The sequence below is a fragment of the Neofelis nebulosa genome, chromosome 17 (genome assembly GCF_028018385.1).
Source record: "Neofelis nebulosa isolate mNeoNeb1 chromosome 17, mNeoNeb1.pri, whole genome shotgun sequence".
In the NCBI taxonomy this organism is placed as follows: Eukaryota; Metazoa; Chordata; class Mammalia; order Carnivora; family Felidae; genus Neofelis; species Neofelis nebulosa.
Window position 1 is genome coordinate 8,081,053 of NC_080798.1, and position 17,619 is coordinate 8,098,671.

Consider the following 17,619-nt stretch of genomic DNA (forward strand, 5'->3'; position numbering starts at 1 on the left):
ATTTCTCCCCTCCGCCGCCCTTAAGGCTCTCTCTTCACCCGTCCTCATCCATCCCTTGGTTCTGCAGTCTGCAGTCCGCTGTTATCTAGACTTGGTCCCTTTTACATCACCAGTTGGAAGTTCTTGCAGCGCCCTCCAAAGCCCTGCTGACCCTCACGCCGCTCTCCCAGGTTCTCTGAGCCCAGACTCCCCGTTCCAGGTCCTATTCTTCCATCCAGCCCGGTAATTTTGTACTCTGCAGGTCTCACCTTTCCCGTAGCGTCCCCATACCCGTTCTGTACTCTCTTAGCCCTGCCCCAACCCCGCCTAGGCTGGTTGCTTTCAAGCCTCTTAGAGCCCCAGTACTCCCCTAGTCTCGTCTTCCCACAGTCCATTCAAGACGGTTTCTACCATTTGTAGATCCCACCCACCTTCCTCAGTCTCATCCATACATCCTGACACCCCTTTTCCCGGCCCAGCCCTGTCTGACCAGGCCAAGCTTGCAACCCCGGCCCGGCCCCTTTCTCGCTTCGTTCCCTTTCTTAGTCCTAGGCAGACGCTCTCAGGTTTCCAGGCCTCGCTTATATCCTCTCCTGCTCACTGGGTCTCAGTCCCTATTCCTCCTTTCGGTCCAGCCTAGTGCCATTTCGCGCGAAAGTACGGTCTATTCTTCATTTCCAGTTCCCGCCCCTCGTTCAGTCTCGCCCCCTCACTACCCAGCCCAATTAGGACTGTTTCTAACTTTCCTAGGCCCTGTCTCTTCTTAAGATCCGCCCTGCCCCGACAAAGCAAAGTTAGGGGTCCAACCCGGCTGTCTCCATCTGCCCCTCCCCACAGGCTCCAGGTTGCCGGCTCTTTAGATCCTTTCTCTGTCCAATCAGGACCGTCTCCCCCATGCCAGTCAGAAGTCTTTAAGTAGTTTGGACTTGTCCACTTCCTCTGCTCCGCCCACTCCTTTCTTCAGCTCAATCAGATCTCTTTCTCATATCTAGTCCCACCCCCTCAGTTAGCTGCCCGTCCTGCCCATTTGGCACCTCGCTCGGACCTCCCCTTCTCTCGGAAAGATCCAATCGGTGTGTTTCACCTGCAGCCCCGCCCCGAGCAGCTAGGCTGTGTGGAGTCCCCGTCCTTCCCCCGGCCTCAGCCCCGCCCTACCGTCCCCAGACCAATCAGCTCTGTTCCGCCCCCACCGAGGCCCCGCCCCCTCCACCCGTCGCTTCTTCCACCCAATCACGTCTGCTTCTCCTCCTGCAGCCCCGCCCCCGACGCCCCGCCCCTTCAGCCCCGCCCCCCGTCCAATGCTGAGCTCAGTCTGCGTCTCGTCCTTCCGCGGGCGCCAGGGGGCCAGCAAGCAGCAGCCGGCGCCACCGCCGCAGCCGCCCGAGTCCCCGCCGCCGCTGCCCCCGCCGCCGTCACCGCCGCCGCTGCAGCAACAGCAGTTTGCGCAGCCCGGCTCCGCCGCGTCCCCGGCGGGCCCCCCGGCACCCCGCGGGCCCGGGGGCCGGCGCGCCGAGCCATGCCCCGGGCTGCCGGCGGCGGCCATGGGGCGGCACGGCGGCGGCGGTGGCGACAGCGGCAAGATCGTGATCAACGTGGGCGGCGTGCGCCATGAGACGTACCGCTCGACGCTGCGCACCCTGCCGGGGACGCGGCTGGCCGGCCTGACGGAGCCGGAGGCGGCGGCGCGCTTCGACTACGATCCCGGCGCCGACGAGTTCTTCTTTGACCGGCACCCGGGAGTCTTCGCCTACGTGCTCAACTACTACCGCACAGGCAAGCTGCACTGTCCGGCCGACGTGTGCGGGCCTCTTTTCGAGGAGGAGCTCGGCTTCTGGGGCATCGACGAGACCGACGTGGAGGCCTGCTGCTGGATGACCTACCGGCAGCACCGCGACGCCGAAGAGGCGCTCGACTCCTTTGAGGCTCCGGACCCTGCGGGCGCAGCAAACGCCGCCAACGCCGCTGGCGCCCACGACGCGGGTCTGGACGACGAGGCGGGCGCGGGCGGCGGCGGCCTGGACGGCGCGGGCGGCGAGCTCAAGCGCCTTTGCTTCCAGGACGCGGGCGGCGGCGCCGGGGGGCCGCCAGGGGGCGCGGGCGGCGCAGGCGGCACGTGGTGGCGCCGCTGGCAGCCCCGCGTGTGGGCGCTCTTCGAGGACCCCTACTCGTCGCGGGCCGCCAGGGTGAGCGTGCTCTCGGAGCCCCCCTCCCTCCTCCTTCTCCTGGAGATCCCAGCCTCTTGTGAATGCCCCATCCTAACCCTTAGAATCCCTTGGCCCATCCCAGCCCCTCCTGGTCTTCCTGGTCTCTGGGCTCCCCAGTGTCTTAGAAGCCTGTTTCCCCAAACCTGAGTCTCCTGTACTTTTCTGAACACACCCCCGTCTCCTGACCATCCCCAGGTCCTCAGAAGACATTTCCGCAACCTTCAGAATCCTCCAGATCCCTCCAAACCCCACCCTGCTTCCCTAGGCTCCCCAATACTCTTAGAAACTTCCTCCCCGAGTATGAATTTCCTGGGCGTCTGTGAACAACCTCACCCCTCCTTTCCTGGACTTCTCTGAGACCCTCAAAAGAATTTTCTCCAGCCCCGAGTCTTCTGAGCCCCTGCAAATCCTTTTTCACCTCTTTTGGCCACCCCAGAGACCCCAGAAGACCCTTCCGCAGCCCTGAGTTTCTTGGACCATCCCCAGACCCTCCGAAGACCTCCCTCCTTAGCCGTCAGTGTCCCAGACCCTGTGAACACTGCTCCTGGCTTCCCCTGCCCCCTGCAGTTCCTCTGAAGCCCTCTCTCCAGCCCTCAGTCCCTCAAGTTCTACAACACCTCCCTGATTCTTTCTCCCTTTGCCCCTCTCCCCGCACCTCCTCCTCTCTCCAAGTTTGAGTGTTCTGGCTATTTTTGAACCCTACTTCTGCCTCCAAAGTCTTAGAGGACTCCTCTGCCTTCATCTCAGAGCCTCCTAGACCCCTGTGAATCTCCAAACCACTTGCTCTGGCTAGGACACTTTCCCCCTCCCCCTTACTGCAACACTGAGCCTTGGGGAGTCTTCCCTTCTGGGACCCTCCAGTCCTCTGTGTTCACATATCTTCCTGCATCCTCCCCGCCAACTCCCATCCCAAGGACTTTCCCTATAAAGCTCCAGACTTCCCCCAAGCCTTTCACACTCCTCCTCAGTGTCTCCAGAAGAGCCTTGAGCCCCCATAATATGTCTTTCCTCTCCAGAAGCTCCCATATGCCTTCTTCATCCACAGATTCTCCCAGCTTCTTCTCCCTTCCACAGCCCACTCTTTATCTCTGGGATCCCCCATCCAGAGCCTCCTGGCCCTTTCCCAAGTCAGTCAACTGACTTTTCCTCCTGCTCCAGAACTTTACCGAACCTGTCTTTGGGACTCCCCCACAAGTTAGCAACCCCAAACCTCCTTCTCAAAATAGCTCCCAGTTTTTTCCACCCTGCCTTGGTATCTTTCCACTGGTCCCTACCCCAGCCCTGCTCACTCCCCCATTCCCAAGCTCCCTGCCCCACCATCTAAAGCCCAGGACTGGGCCCCTCTGCTCCCCTACCCCCAAAGTGAGCCAAAGAGCCCACACTCCAGCCTTATCTCCCTTGAAATGCCAGATTTCCCCCAAAGCTCCCTTCATCTTCCCCCCAAAACTTTCCTTAAACATCTATAACTTCCCAGATACCGTCCCCCTTGGTTCTCCCTTGAACCTCTTCCTCCTACTAACTTCCTCCCTGTGTTGGAAGGGGGGGGGGGTAGTTCAAAATGGGGGAGGATTAGAAAGAGGGGCAAAGAGGAGCAACTCCGGGCACCCTCCCCCCCCCCCCCCAGCCTCCCTGGGACCCAAACACCCACAGGAACGGTCCGGCCCCCTCCCCCCACCGTGCCGCGTCCTGGGCCGGGAAGGACGCGGAGCCGCAGTGCCGCATTCACGCCAGGGGAGGGAGCGAAGGGGGGGGGGGGACCCGGAGGCACCGCATAAAGTTTGGTCCTGAGAAGCGCTGAGTTGGCGAGATTTGGGGTTGGGTGGGGGGAGGTGAGGAGAAAGAGGTTCCGAAGGGACTTGGCCCTAAATGATCCCTCAGGCCTCTGAGTGGCTTCCTCCCCCATGGCCTGGGGCGCCCTTCCCTCGTGAACCCATTGAAGGGTGCTGAAGTGAGACTAGGGGTCCGGGACAGGTACGGGGTGGGGGTGGGGGTGGTCACTCACTCCACAAATGGTTCTTGAGTGTAGGCGTGCCAAGCACTTTCCAGACTATTAGATCGCTTGAGAGAGTTGGGAGCGGAGGCCAATGCAAAGTGGAGGGTACGGCCCTACTTCATCCTCGCTCCCCTCCCCGTAATTTCTCCTTTCCTTCTTACAGGGACTCCATGCCCTCCTACCCCTTCTGCTTTTGAACCACCTCGGGGCAAGGGGTTAAACCAGTCCCGGCGCTGTCCAGCCTCTACAGCTGCGCACTGCGGCGGGTGCCCACCCTCCCCTCCTTGCCCTGGGAGGGAAAGAGTTAAACTCCTGGCCCTCGGTCTCCCGACGTGAAGCGGCGGCACTGCGGCTGCGCCCCTCTTGCTCTGCTCCGGCCCCTAAGGGGTTAAGACCGCTCTCGGCCGCGGCGGCTGCGCACTGCGGCGGGGGAGCTGGCCGCGGTGCTGGCCGCCGCGCGCCCCGCCCCCCCCGGCCCGGCCCGCCCCCACTGCGGTGCCGCAGCCTGCGCCGCGCACCCGGCTCGGAGGGGGCGGGGGAGCATAGGGCATGCGCTCTGCGGCGGCCTCTGGCCTCTTAAACCACTGCGGAGAACCGAGGAGGGGGGTGGGGCAGAGAGGGCCAAGGTTGACCCCAGCCCACCTCAAGGTCCCGGGCCCTTCTGCGGCACCCTCTGGCTTGCCTCTCTGCTCTGCACTTCAGATTAAAGTTAAGCCCTCCCAAGCCCGGACCCCGCCCCCTCAGCCCTGTGGAGGAAGGGGAGTTGCTGAGGGACCCTGCTGCTCTCCAGTCCACCCCAAAGTCTAGGGTCCTCTCTTCAGTCTGACCCTGAGCCCCCTTTTCTTCTTGAGTCCCTGATTAAAAGTCAAGCGACCCAGGCCCTCCTCCTCTGCGCATCTGACTAAAGCCCTCTCTTTGCCCTAACACCCATCCCCTTCTCTCTCCAAGGTACTAACCTCACTCTTCTCTCTGCGTGTTTGATAAAACCCACCGTCATCTCCAGGGGGCCTGCTCCGTCCTCTTCCTTCTCTAAGATCTTGCCTGCACCCCTTCGGCTCCTCAAGGTTTTCTTCAAAATCCACACCAATGCGTGCAGGACTCGAGTCCTCCCCATCTTGAAATGACCCATGTGCCCCCCACCCCTGGACTTCTGGCTAAAGCCTCCTCACCTTTCTGGCCCTAGCTCCACCGTCTCCCATCTCCCCCCACGTTCAGGCCCCTGACCCTCCCTTTCTCTCCAGAGCCTTAAACTCCAACCCTCCTTGCCTCTGTCCTTTTCTCTTTTTGCACACTTGACCCTTCACTTCTTCCCCCATTTATGGCCCAAACACCCCTCGGTGGTTCCATCCCTTTGCTGTCCTCTCTGGACACCCAGCTTTCTCCCTTCTCTGGGTCCCGGGCATTGTGACCAAGGTCCTTAAACCCTGGCTTCTCTCTGAGGCATCGACCTTGCCCCCCACTAACTGATGCCTCCATACCCTAGCAGGAGCTCAGATTTTCTTACTGAGTTCCAGGTACTGGGCCAAGCACTGTTTCTGGAGCCAGGACTTTTGTATACTCATCTAATGTAATCCTCAGTAATCCTGTGAAAAACCTGAGGTGTAGAAAGCTTAATCTCCTTGCCCAAATTAGGCCATGGAAACGCTGGCTCCAAATGCAGGCTTTCATAACTTTTGTAACTGTTTTGGGATTCTGCCTCCCTGCCCACTTTCTCCACTTCCCCTTCCCTTGGCTCCAAGCTGAGCTCCAAAGCCTCTGATACCCCGAGGGTGAGTGCTCTTAGTCTCCCCGCCACTCCCCTCCCATCGCAGAATCCTTGGACCCTGCTGGGGAGTCCTGAGATGGGACACCGGGTGTGGGGAAGTGGTCTGGGAGACAGAGTAAAGGACCGGAAATGGCCGTTTCCGCGAGAACAGTCGGTGGCCCGTCTGCCACCACTGCTGGGGCCAGCTCCTGTCCCAAGCCGGGGAGAGCCGCCTCTGATCCTTTCCCTCCCCCCCCCTTTTCAAGCTTTACAGGGAAGAGCAGGACGCAGGCTGTGATGGAGGCGTGGGGTGGGGACTCCTGGGTCTCCCCGGAGGTGGGGGCAGGAGAGGGGCGGCCGCTGGGAGGGTCTCCTGGAGGTGGCTGGCTGACCAGATGCCTGGGTCACCTTTTGCCCTCTCTCTCCTGCCCTGCCTCGCAGTATGTGGCCTTCGCCTCCCTCTTCTTCATTCTCATCTCCATAACCACCTTCTGCCTGGAGACCCACGAAGGCTTCATCCACATCAGCAACAAGACGGTGACGCAGGCCTCCCCCATCCCGGGGGCTCCCCCGGAGAACATCACCAACGTGGAGGTGGAGACGGAGCCCTTCCTGACGTACGTGGAGGGCGTGTGCGTGGTCTGGTTCACCTTCGAGTTCCTCATGCGCATCACCTTCTGCCCGGACAAGGTGGAATTTCTCAAGAGCAGCCTCAACATCATCGACTGCGTGGCCATCTTGCCCTTCTATCTCGAGGTGGGCCTCTCGGGCCTCAGCTCCAAGGCTGCCAAAGACGTGCTGGGCTTCCTGCGGGTCGTCCGCTTCGTCCGAATCCTGCGCATCTTCAAGCTCACGCGCCATTTTGTGGGGCTGCGCGTGCTGGGCCACACGCTCCGCGCCAGCACCAACGAGTTCCTGCTCCTCATCATCTTCCTGGCGCTGGGCGTGCTCATCTTCGCCACCATGATCTACTACGCGGAGCGCATCGGCGCCGACCCCGACGACATCCTGGGCTCCAACCACACCTACTTCAAGAACATCCCCATCGGCTTCTGGTGGGCCGTGGTCACCATGACGACCCTGGGCTACGGAGACATGTACCCCAAGACGTGGTCGGGGATGCTGGTCGGGGCACTGTGTGCCCTGGCGGGGGTGCTCACCATCGCCATGCCCGTGCCCGTCATCGTCAACAACTTTGGCATGTACTATTCGCTGGCCATGGCCAAACAGAAGCTGCCCAAGAAGAAGAACAAACACATCCCCCGGCCCCCGCAGCCCGGCTCCCCCAACTACTGCAAGCCCGACCCCCCTCCCCCGCCGCCCCCGCACCACCCCCACCACGGCAGCGGCGGTATCAGCCCTCCGCCACCCATCACCCCGCCCTCTGTGGGGGTGACTGTGGCCGGGGCCTACCCAGCGGGCCCCCACACGCACCCCGGGCTGCTCAGGGGGGGCGCGGGGGGGCTCGGGATCATGGGGCTGCCTCCTCTGCCGGCCCCCGGGGAGCCTTGCCCGTTGGCTCAGGAGGAAGTAATTGAGATCAACCGCGCAGGTGAGCAGGGGTGCATGAGGGGCCGATGGGGGTGGGGGGAGGAGGCCACTGCTTCGCTTAAGAGACGGGGCGGTCACTACAGAGGGGAGAGGGAAAAGCGAACAGCTATTGCTGAGGTCAACAAAGAGGCACGGAAACAGACGCATTCTGTGTGAAAGAGACGGTTTGGGGGAGAGCCAGACTCGCGGCCAGGACATTCGGGGGGACCAGGGAGGCAGAGCGACCGGCCTACCGGGAGGGGGGGACTCGGGCACAGGCACTAACATGTGACGGTCTAACATGTGAATCACCGGCCGGCCGGAGACACGGCGTCTGAGTCTTCCGGTGGTGATGGGGAGAAAAGAGCCCGGAAGCGACAGAAAGCAAGCAGTTGTCCCCGAGAGCAGGAGAGACAGAGAGAGAGAGGACAGAGGCGGAGGGCCAGTGGTAGAGAGTTCAGGTTCTAATGACAGCGAGGCCAAGAGAGGAGACAAGACTCAAAGACCAAGAAGTAGGTAGAGGCCAGGAAGACAGGCCCAGAGGGCGGGCCGGCCGTGTGACAGTGACTCGGGACCCAGGGCCCTTGGCTCCGGCTCAGTCCGAGAGACGCACAAGAGAGGCGGCCAAATGAAGAGGTGAAGGGAAGGAGATGAGGGAGAAGAAAGTTGACCCGGTGTGTCCCTCCCCCTAGGGGAGTCTGTGTCTCTGAAGGTTGGGGGCCAAGGTCCTGTGGTCCTGAGCAGGGAGAAGCCGGTGGGCCCCACCTCCATGACTTAAGTAGGTCAAGAAAGGGAGCTGGGCCGCCCGGCCCTCATCTGGCTCCCTCGGCCGCTGACCCAGTTTCACACCAATTAAAAATAGCTCAAGTCAGAGCCTGGGGGACCCCCACCTCCCGCCCTCCCTCCTCTGTCACCTTCCCAACCCTTCCCCGCTGTGCCCTTCCCAGCACCCAACACCCTCCCTAAACAGCTACCTCCCAGCCCCCGAGGCCCCCCAGCCGTCCCTACAGACCTACCCCAACCCATCTACCCCACCAACCCAACACCGCACCCCAGTCCCGCCCTACTCGTTCACTTCAGCCGACCGCCCACCGGCACTCTACCCCGGCCTCCTTCCAGGCACCCAGCTCGCTTCCCAACCACCCTCCAGATGCCCAGCACCCCACCCAGTCCTGCCCTTCCCAGCACCCAACACCTGGCCCGAGCACCACCTCCCGCCACACAGCACCCTCCATCCACACCAACTCCTGACCGCCTTTCCGCATCCCTGCTGTCCTTCCCGGCACTCAACACCTCCCCCCACCCCGTGACCTGTCCCCTAAACCCACCAGCCACACACGCCAGCACCCAGCTTCCGGCCTGCCCCTCCTGTCCCTTCCTTGAGACACCCTGCCCCTCAGGCGTCTACTTCCAGCCCCCTCCTTGCTAATGGCACCCCACCCTGAGTTCCTGCACCTCACTCTCTCCTTTGTGTCTCTGTCTGTCCCTCTGGCGCAGATCCCCGCCCCAATGGGGACCCTGCAGCAGCCGCGCTTGCCCACGAGGACTGCCCAGCCATCGACCAGCCCGCCATGTCCCCGGAAGACAAGAGCCCCATCACCCCTGGCAGCCGTGGCCGCTATAGCCGGGACCGAGCCTGCTTCCTCCTCACCGACTACGCTCCTTCCCCTGACGGCTCCATCCGGAAAGGTGAGGTGCCCTCCACTGGCCCCCTGGAGCCCTCTCTCTCTCTCTCTCTCTCTGTCTCTCTCTCTCTCTCCCTCCCTCCCTCAGGGGAGGGAGGGAGATGGGGGAGGAGGTGCTGGACTTCCCTTCCCCCATCCCCTGGCCCCAAATTCCCTTCCTCCCAGATCCCCCGCCCCCCAAGTTTCCTCACCACTGACCCTTCACCTGTCTTTATTCCATCTCCATTTCCCCCCACCCCACCCCGGACCCTCTGGCCTCTTCCCCCACCCCCAGCCACCGGTGCTCCCCCACTGCTCCCCCCAGACTGGCGTAAGCCAGGCCCCCCAAGCTTCTTGCCCGACCTCAACGCCAATGCCGCAGCCTGGATATCCCCCTAGCGGACGCACCCCTTCCCCCCGGGGTAAGTAGCCCCCACCCTTTGATCCCCACTTTCTTCCTGACTAACCCCTCTGAGAACATGCATCCCCCACTGACCGAGACTCCTGTCCCCTCACTGTGAACAGCTCCATCCAATTAACCAGCAGCCACGACACTGACCCCACACCCACCCTTCCAGGACTTGCCCTGCCCCTCACTAACCCCCCAGAACTAACACGACCCTCCCCACCGTGTGCCTGACCTCCCTCCCCTGCCCTCACGACTGACCCCCATCCTTACCCCCATTCACATCTCTCTCCCTGCCTCCCCCCCTCCCTGGGTTTTTTATTCAATTGAGAAAACGGGGTACACACCCAGGACACTCTGGGGTGCAAGATGGGATGGGGAAGACTCAGCCGCTCGTCCAGTCGCTTGTGAATTGGCCAGCGCTTACCAAGGACCTGTGTGTCACCTGCGTGTCACCTGCGTGGTGCTAGGCACAGGGAATCAACAGGGAAGAACCCCCCCCCCCACCACCACACCGCCCAAGGAGCTCCCAGTTTGCTGGGAGAGTCAGACACTGGCCTAGAAAGCCACTATTTGGGGTGATACTTGCGCAAGGGGAGGTACCACAGGGACACGCAGTAAGAGGAACTCGCACGCTCCCCAGGGCAGGATGAAAGTAATGGGGAAGGCTTCCCGAAGGAACTGAGGTCTGGAGGTGTCCTGACCTCAAGTGCAGAAGTGATCCCAAGGGACATAGTGACCACAGGGACTGGGCCAAACAGAGCGGAGGAGACTGGGGACTGGCAGGTAGACGTGAGGTAGGAAAGCAGGCCTGGGCTGAACCTTGTTTAGGGACCCTGGTGGGGGGCGGGGGCGGGCAGGTCAGCGCCTGGGCTGTGTGGGGGCATGGACAGGAGACTGGAGGTCAGGAGGCCCGGGGAGCAGGCTGGGATGAGGGTCCGAGGGGAGGCAGAGGAAGGGACAAGGCAGAGAGAGTTAGGGATCAGGGACAGACCGGGAGGGACAGGGCTGGGAACTGGCAGTGGCGAGACGGAGAGTAGCTGAGTAATTCAACAAACATAAGCAAGCACTCATCACACGCCAGGAATTTAACAGGATTCTGTAATCTTCACTGCAACCCTGGCTAACACACAGCTCGCTTCCTCCCTCCCTCCCTCCCTCCCTCCCTCCCTCCCTCCCTTCGGCAACTAATCGCTGAGGGCACAGTTCCAGGCACTGGAACTTTGGCGATTCACAAAGCATGACTCTGCCATCACAGTTGACACTCTAGAGCACGGATTGGCACGCTACAGCCCCTGGGCCAAACCTGCCAGCAGGCTGTTTTGTAAATAAAGCTCTACTGGAGCACAGCCACTGTCATTGCTACAACAGTAGAGTGGAATAGTTGTCACGGAGAACGTGTGGCCCGCAGAGCTGAACATATGTAGCGATCGGCCCTTTACAGGAAAAGCTTGCCACCCCCTGATCAGAGGAAGCAGAAAAGGAACCCAACACATGGACAAAAGGACATGATCATTACTCTGGCCACTTCAGATAAGGGGGTCTGCAAAGGCCTTTTTGAGGTGACGTGAACCCTGAAAGGTAAAAAGGGCCAGCCGGCGGAACAGCAGGTGCAAGGGTCCTGCGGTCCTGAGGTGGGATGAGCTTGATTTGTTAAAGGTGTAGCAAGGAGGGAGGTGTGGCTGGAACTGAGCAGCTCAGGGGAGAGGGGTGCCAGACAGAGCTTGGGGTGGGGGTGGGGGGAAGGATCATGAGAGCTTTTTGTGGTCATGGCTAGAGGCTGGATTTGACCTTAAAGGTGACAGGGAGCTGCCTGAAGGAATTTGATCTATCACTTATTCCTTCAACAAACTTCTGTGGAATCTTCTTTAGAAATACACAGACGCATCCTTAAAGAATCGAATCGCTACGTGCAGCAGCTTAGGGAGGTGCTGTAGTGGGACACGGGGGCCTCCAGGGACAGCCTTGGTTCACAGAAGTTCAGGGGGTGGGGCATGAGCAGACAGGGATGAGACCCCAGGCCTCTGGGCTCCGAGTCCAGAAGGGACAGTGGCCCTTCTCGTTCCACCCCCTAACTCCCCAATTCACCCTCCATTTTCATCTCATTATCCCCCCCCTTTCCCTGCTCCCACCTCACCCACCCCTCCCCCTGCTTGCGCCCAGACCCTTTCCACCCTGTTTCCCACCGCGAGGTCTGGATGGGCCCCCACGGAATTGAGGGAGGGGGGAGGATTTGGAAATGGGAGGGAGGGAGGGAGGGAGGGAGGGAGGTGTGGGGGCTGGGTGGGTTGGGGGAGGGGTCTCTGCTTCTCTTGCCTCTGATGCCAAAATCCATTCATTGAACTCAAATGATGGCCGGAGCTGATGGGGCTGACTGAACTCTCTGCCCCAACGTCCTGGATCCCTCCCCACTCCTGCATTTCCAAGCTCCTTCCTCTCTCTCCATCCTTCCTGGGTGACCCACCGTCCCCTGTTGTCCCCCTCTTTTTCTCCCAGGACCCCCCCCCCCCTCCAATCCCCTACCTGTCCCATGACCCTACCCTTGTCCATCTTCCCGAATCACCTGAGCCCAACACCTAACACCTGTTTCCCCTTCCTCCCCAGCCCTCCCCCCTTCCTTCCCTCATCTTCCCTCCCCCCAGCCCTTCCCCCAGTCACCCCGGAAGCTCCTTCCATATTTGATGTCTTTGGCCGCCCCCATTTCACTGCTCCCCTCCCCCGGAAAACACCAGAGAGGAGGAAGAGATTCCGGCGTTTCTCCGTCCCCCCAACAGTGAGGCTGTGTTGGGGGGTTCCGCCTGACCACCCTCCCCCCGCCGTGACTCTGTGTATTTCTGTCCCCAGCTCTTGTCACCGCCTGAGACCTCGCGAGACCCTCGGTCCCCCCCTGCCCCTTCCCCCCAGGTTAGCAATTGGGAATGGCTGGGAGGGGGTGTTTCCAAGATACTGGGCTTCCAACCCCTGCCCCCCAGGCCCTCTGTCCTCTGGTCAAGACCCCCTCGCCCAGACAGACCTCTTGGCACTGCCTGGGAACGCACTAGAACTTCCCCCAGACACGGCAGTACTCTGAGATCCTCCCGAGCTTCCCAGAAACCACACACACACACACTCCCCAGTCTTAGACCCTTTTGGCTCTCAGGCCGCTGTTAGACCTTCCCATCAGAAGGTTCCACGACCCTTTAAAGATACCTCATCACAACCTTCAGGTGAGCCTTGCCTCTCTCAGGTCCGCCCCCCCACGGGGGGGGGGGGCACTGCTAGTTCACGCTCCTTTCTGCCTCTCACAGCCCCACCCACCTGCCTTTCCTCCTTTCTCCACCGCTAGGTCAGCCCCCACCGGAGCCCTCCCGAGCCCTCCCCACCGGCTGCTCCCCCCACATGCATTCCACCGAGCTCCCTCCCCATGCCCGTGCTGCCCACCATCCGCCTTGCTGACCCCCCCCAACCCTTTTGCCTCAGATAAGGGGGCCAACGGGGGTAGGGAGAGGGGAGGTGGGAGGGGCGGGCTGCGGTGGGGATGGGGTGGGGGAGGCTCGGTGGGCACCACCCTGCCTCCTAACCCTGAGTCTCTCCCCCCTCCCCATGTCTGAACCTTTCTCCTTGATTCCGACTGACTGTCCGATTTGTTCACTTTTCTCTCTCCATCTCCTTGGTCCGCCTCTGTCCATCTCTCTGCCTCTTGCCATCTGTTTTGTTATGTCTTGGTGTCTGTCTCTTATCCCTTCTGTCTCCTTCGCCGTCTCTATCCTGGACTCTGTGCTTCCGCCCTTTTTCTGTCTCCTTGCCTCTTCCCGTCCCTCTCTCTCTTTCTCCGGCTCCTATCCTTTCTGGCCGTTCCTCCCCCTGCTTCCCTGGCTCGGGGTCTCTCTGTCTGTTGGACCCTCCCCCTGCACCCCCACCTCCATGCTTCCTCCCCATGTTTCTGCCCCTCCCTCCCCCCCCCCCCCCCAGGTTACGAGAAATCCCGCAGCCTGAGCAGCATCGCGGGCCTGAGCGGGGTGTCCCTGCGCCTCGCGCCCCTTGCCACTCCCCCTGGCTCTCCCAGGGCCGCCCGCCGCGCTCCCCCAACCCTGCCCTCCATCCTCTAACGCTCCCCTCCCCCCCGTGGGGGGACTGGGGGTGACAGGGAAGAAGGTCAAAGGAGCTGGGGGTGGGGGGTGGGGGAAAGGGTTTTTTAAAAAAATCAAAAAGTCATTAATAATATGCAACCGAGACGACGACGCCAGCAGACACCCCCGGACCCCTCACCCCCACCTGGGCCCCCAGGATGGAGGGGGAGGAGCCAAACTCCAGCCACCCCCCTACCCCTTCCTCTCCCCCCAATAAAGCCTCAGGTCTCCATGAGCCATAGGACATCCCGCTCCCATAAACTCCTGTAAATACGTCCAAATTATGCCAGTTACATTTTGGGGCGCCTCTCCGCTAGTCTGCATGCCTCCCTCAACCCGGATCCCTCCTCCCCCCTTCCAGCTCCACCTCAGCAATAAGCCGCCAGGGGCTGCATGCCACGCGATTGAGGGAAGGGGAAGTCTGGGAAGGGGGCGGGGCCTCAAGGGGGTCCGGCCGGCTTTGCAGCCGCGGGAGGGTCTCCTAGCCTCCTACCGTTCGCCCCGGGAGGACAGCCCATCACATTGATGTAAAGAGTAATACAGTAGCAACGATGTGAGGGAAGGAGGAACAGCCACCCAGGCCCCCAAACGAGCTGAGCTCAGAGGGCGAAAGCAGAGGCCTGGGGAGTGGGCTGTGGACAGCTTCTCCCTCAGCCTTTAGGAAGATCCCTCTGGTGAACGTGACCCTTTCATCCCTCTCCATCCCCGCCACGGGGTCTGCTCGCCTCTCTTCTTGCTGCATGGACCCAGACCTCCCATCTCGGAATTTCTGGGATGATCTGGCCCTAGCACACAAAATTCCCCAACGCCCCCTCCAGGTTACCAGGACACGAGACCTGCACCCACAGTTCCCGAGACCCACTCTGGCACCCCGCATCCCCTAAATCCCCACCGGGTCCTGGGACTTAACTTCTGCGTACAGATGCTGTCCCCCGCCCCACCCCACCCAATCCCTGGACCGCATCCCAACAGCTCAAACCTCCAAGACTTGACCCAGCCCTTCAGCTCACTTTCAGCCTTTGGGATGCTCCAGATCCTTCCCACACTTGGGCATTTCTTGGACACCCCCAAATCCTCAGGCCTTCCCCCCCACCCCTAGATAATCCCCAAATCTCTAACATCTGACATCCACCTCAGGTTCTCCTGATACTAGAATTTCCAAGACAGGCTCAACCTGTCTGCAATTCCAGGGAACCAGACCTCCCCCACCCCCAACCTTGGGCATCCCCTTTCGTATGCCTCGCCCTGCCTCTTCCAAGAGCCCCTTTCCTTAAATGGTGCCCAAAAGGGACCCTCTTCATGGACATCAGTGTTTCCCAGAGAGTTGTATTTGTACCCCTGGTGATGTGCTAAGGTTTTAGGCAGTGCAAGGACGCTTAATCTAAAAAGTTTTGTCTTTCCTGGCATGTTGCTCACAAGCCGGTAAGTCCAGATACTGCTGCTTGGCCCAGACACTGTTTATTCAAGGTAGAGTGTTTCCACTTAAAGCAGAGGATGTGCCCGCGCGAAGGGACACTGGAATAGCAGAAGCTCGGGAAACGACGACATACCTTACCGGGGCTGGGATCCCAGCCCACCCTTCCCCGGCATTCCGCGTCCTGCCACGCTCGCGGGTGGAAAATCATTTCTCATATCCCATCCTGGCTCAAGGATGCGCTACCTCCCCCAAGCCCAGAGACCACACCGGTCCCAGAATCCTTAGAGGGGACCCCTCCCCTTTTGGAGCTGGAGGCCCACGGAACTAGCAACCTCCTTCCCTCTGCTCCCACGGCCTCAGGAACCCCCCCCCCCCCATCCGAGGGTTGGGGGGTGTCACTGAGCGCGATTCTTGATGCAACGATTCCTATGCAAGGGGCATTTTGAGTCCCCCATCCTTCCCTCGGACCCTAAACCCTGGCGAATCAGGGGTGAGGGGTGGGGCAGGTTCTGGTGGGAGCGGGGTGGGGCGAGGCAAAGGGCTAGGGGCTCCAGACACCAGGGTATGGGGGTGGGGACTGATTATATTGCCAAAGGGTTTAACTTCTTTAAAAAAAACAAAAAAACAAAAAAACAAACAAAAAAAAAAAACACAACAGACCCCAGACTCCCCTGACCCTCACGGAAGCCGAACGGTGCGGGGGAAAGGGGGTGAGGATCTTTTCCAAAGGGTACAGCCCTCTTCCCAACGTCTCCCCCTGCTCGCCAGTCTGCCACACGTACCCAGCTTTTTAGTTCAGCTTTTAAAAATAATCACAATCATAAACCTTTACACAACGTGATTCACGTCCTTCACCCCAACCCCCATCCCCCAAGTCAAACAAACAGTGTGGGATTTGGGGAGGAAGAGAGAGCCAAAGGGACAACTTCTAAGTCCCGCTCCCCTTTTCTCCCCGGCCGCCAGGGTGCCTGCAACTACACGCATGCGCTGCATGACGCGCTCCCCACACGCATGTCGCGCCCCTCCAGCGCTCCGGGAACGCACGGACACGGGGCGAGGGGCGGGGCGATTGGGGAGGAACGAACGGCTGGGGGTCTTCCCGAGTTCAGCGGCTCCTCCTCCCCATCACACACACAGCAATAAGAGTCTCTCACTCCAACGTGGGCGGGGCGGGCCTGGCCTGTCGAAGCGGGAGGGGGGAGGAGTGGCCAGGGGGCGCTCTCAGGGATGGGGGCGGGTGTCCGGAGTCAGTGTGGGGAGGGGAGGTCTGCAAATCGTCCAACTCTGGTGCTAATGGCGGGTCTTCTCAGCCCACCCCCAGGGCAGGGAGGGAGGGGTCGGCGTGGCCCCTCCCCCAAGTCTCCCCCACGCCCACCCTGGGTGCATGAACCGCCCAATGCAGAAGCTGCCGCATGTCACCTGCCCTCCCCAAAGAAAAAGTGTCATGCCCCCTTCCCGCCCGCCCTCTCACTTCCCACCGAAATAAAAGTTTCCTTTTCATTTAAAAGTTGCATCCTGTTTCCTGGGAAGGTTTCCAGATCTGGGCCAGGGTGGGGGCCTCAAGAGCAGGGGTCATATGAAAGTAACAAGGGTGTGCACTTTGGGGGGCCGGCTATCCCCTTGATCACCGGCTCTCACCTTGTGATTTGGGGGGGGGGGGGGGAGAGGGGCAGGGGGTAGTGCCTGCCTTTTCCCTGATGGTAAAATGGGATCCACACCCCTAACTGGAAACTGTGAACGGCACCTGGTTTTATATGAGCTCCTACGTGAGGGTAGCAAGACCCTAGGAGAGGAGTGGAGCTGGGTCTCCAGTAAGAGGTTAGGGGCCGAGGGCCCCATGTTCCCTATTGCCTACTCTGAAGCCAGACTGTGGGTTCAAGTTCTCAGTAGCTGTGTGTTCCTGGGCAGTCTCTCAACCTCTCCGGGCTGTTTCCACCACCCTAAAAGGGCAGGAGGGGGTGATCTGTTCATTCAGCAAATACACGAATCCCAACCACATGCCAGGCACTGTTCTAGGCGCCGGAAAGCAAAGGAATCATTCCTACCTCTAGGGGTTGTGCTCTGGGTGGAGGCGAGCTCCCCTTGTTTGTTTAGCACAGCTATGCAAATGACCGCTACTCCACAGATGGCTCCACGGTCACCCTGTCACAGCTTTGCAAAGACTTGAGGGTCAGCCGGAGTGCAGCATCCCTTCCGCCAGTCACTCACCGGGAGGCTTGAAGCAGGGCACGTCACGGCTCAGCCTCCGTTTCCCCATCTGTATAATGGAGGCAATACGCGGGAAGGAGGCTGAAACGAGTTACTTCACATGAAACGCTGGTACACAGGAGGCTCCCAACACGGCCAGCTGTGAGAACCAGCTGACGGCCCCACCTGCTGGTTCTGGACGGCTGCCCCAGCGGCTGAAGAAGCCCGTGACTCCCCCGCCCCATCAGAGATCCCCCGGAAGGAACACACACAGCGCCAAGGGGGTCCAGTTGGGGTGGGAGTTTATTTCTGCCAGAGCCTGGAGGCTGGGAGGGTATGGGGCCTCTTCCGGCCCCCACAGGAAACTCCAAACCTAATTGTGATCA

At 60.8% G+C, this 17,619-nt stretch overlaps 1 protein-coding gene across 1 annotated transcript; it reads left to right on the forward strand.

The window, feature by feature from the left end:
• Nucleotides 1-1,262: 1,262 nt before the first annotated feature.
• Nucleotides 1,263-16,553, forward strand: KCNC3 (potassium voltage-gated channel subfamily C member 3). The gene is given in 6 exon segments (XM_058708307.1): nucleotides 1,263-2,162; nucleotides 6,362-7,472; nucleotides 8,948-9,139; nucleotides 9,410-9,429; nucleotides 9,431-9,536; nucleotides 13,472-16,553. Coding segments are annotated over 6 exon segments (2,451 nt in total). The 5' UTR covers nucleotides 1,263-1,277; the 3' UTR covers nucleotides 13,609-16,553.
• The last annotated feature ends 1,066 nt before the right edge of the window (nucleotides 16,554-17,619 follow it).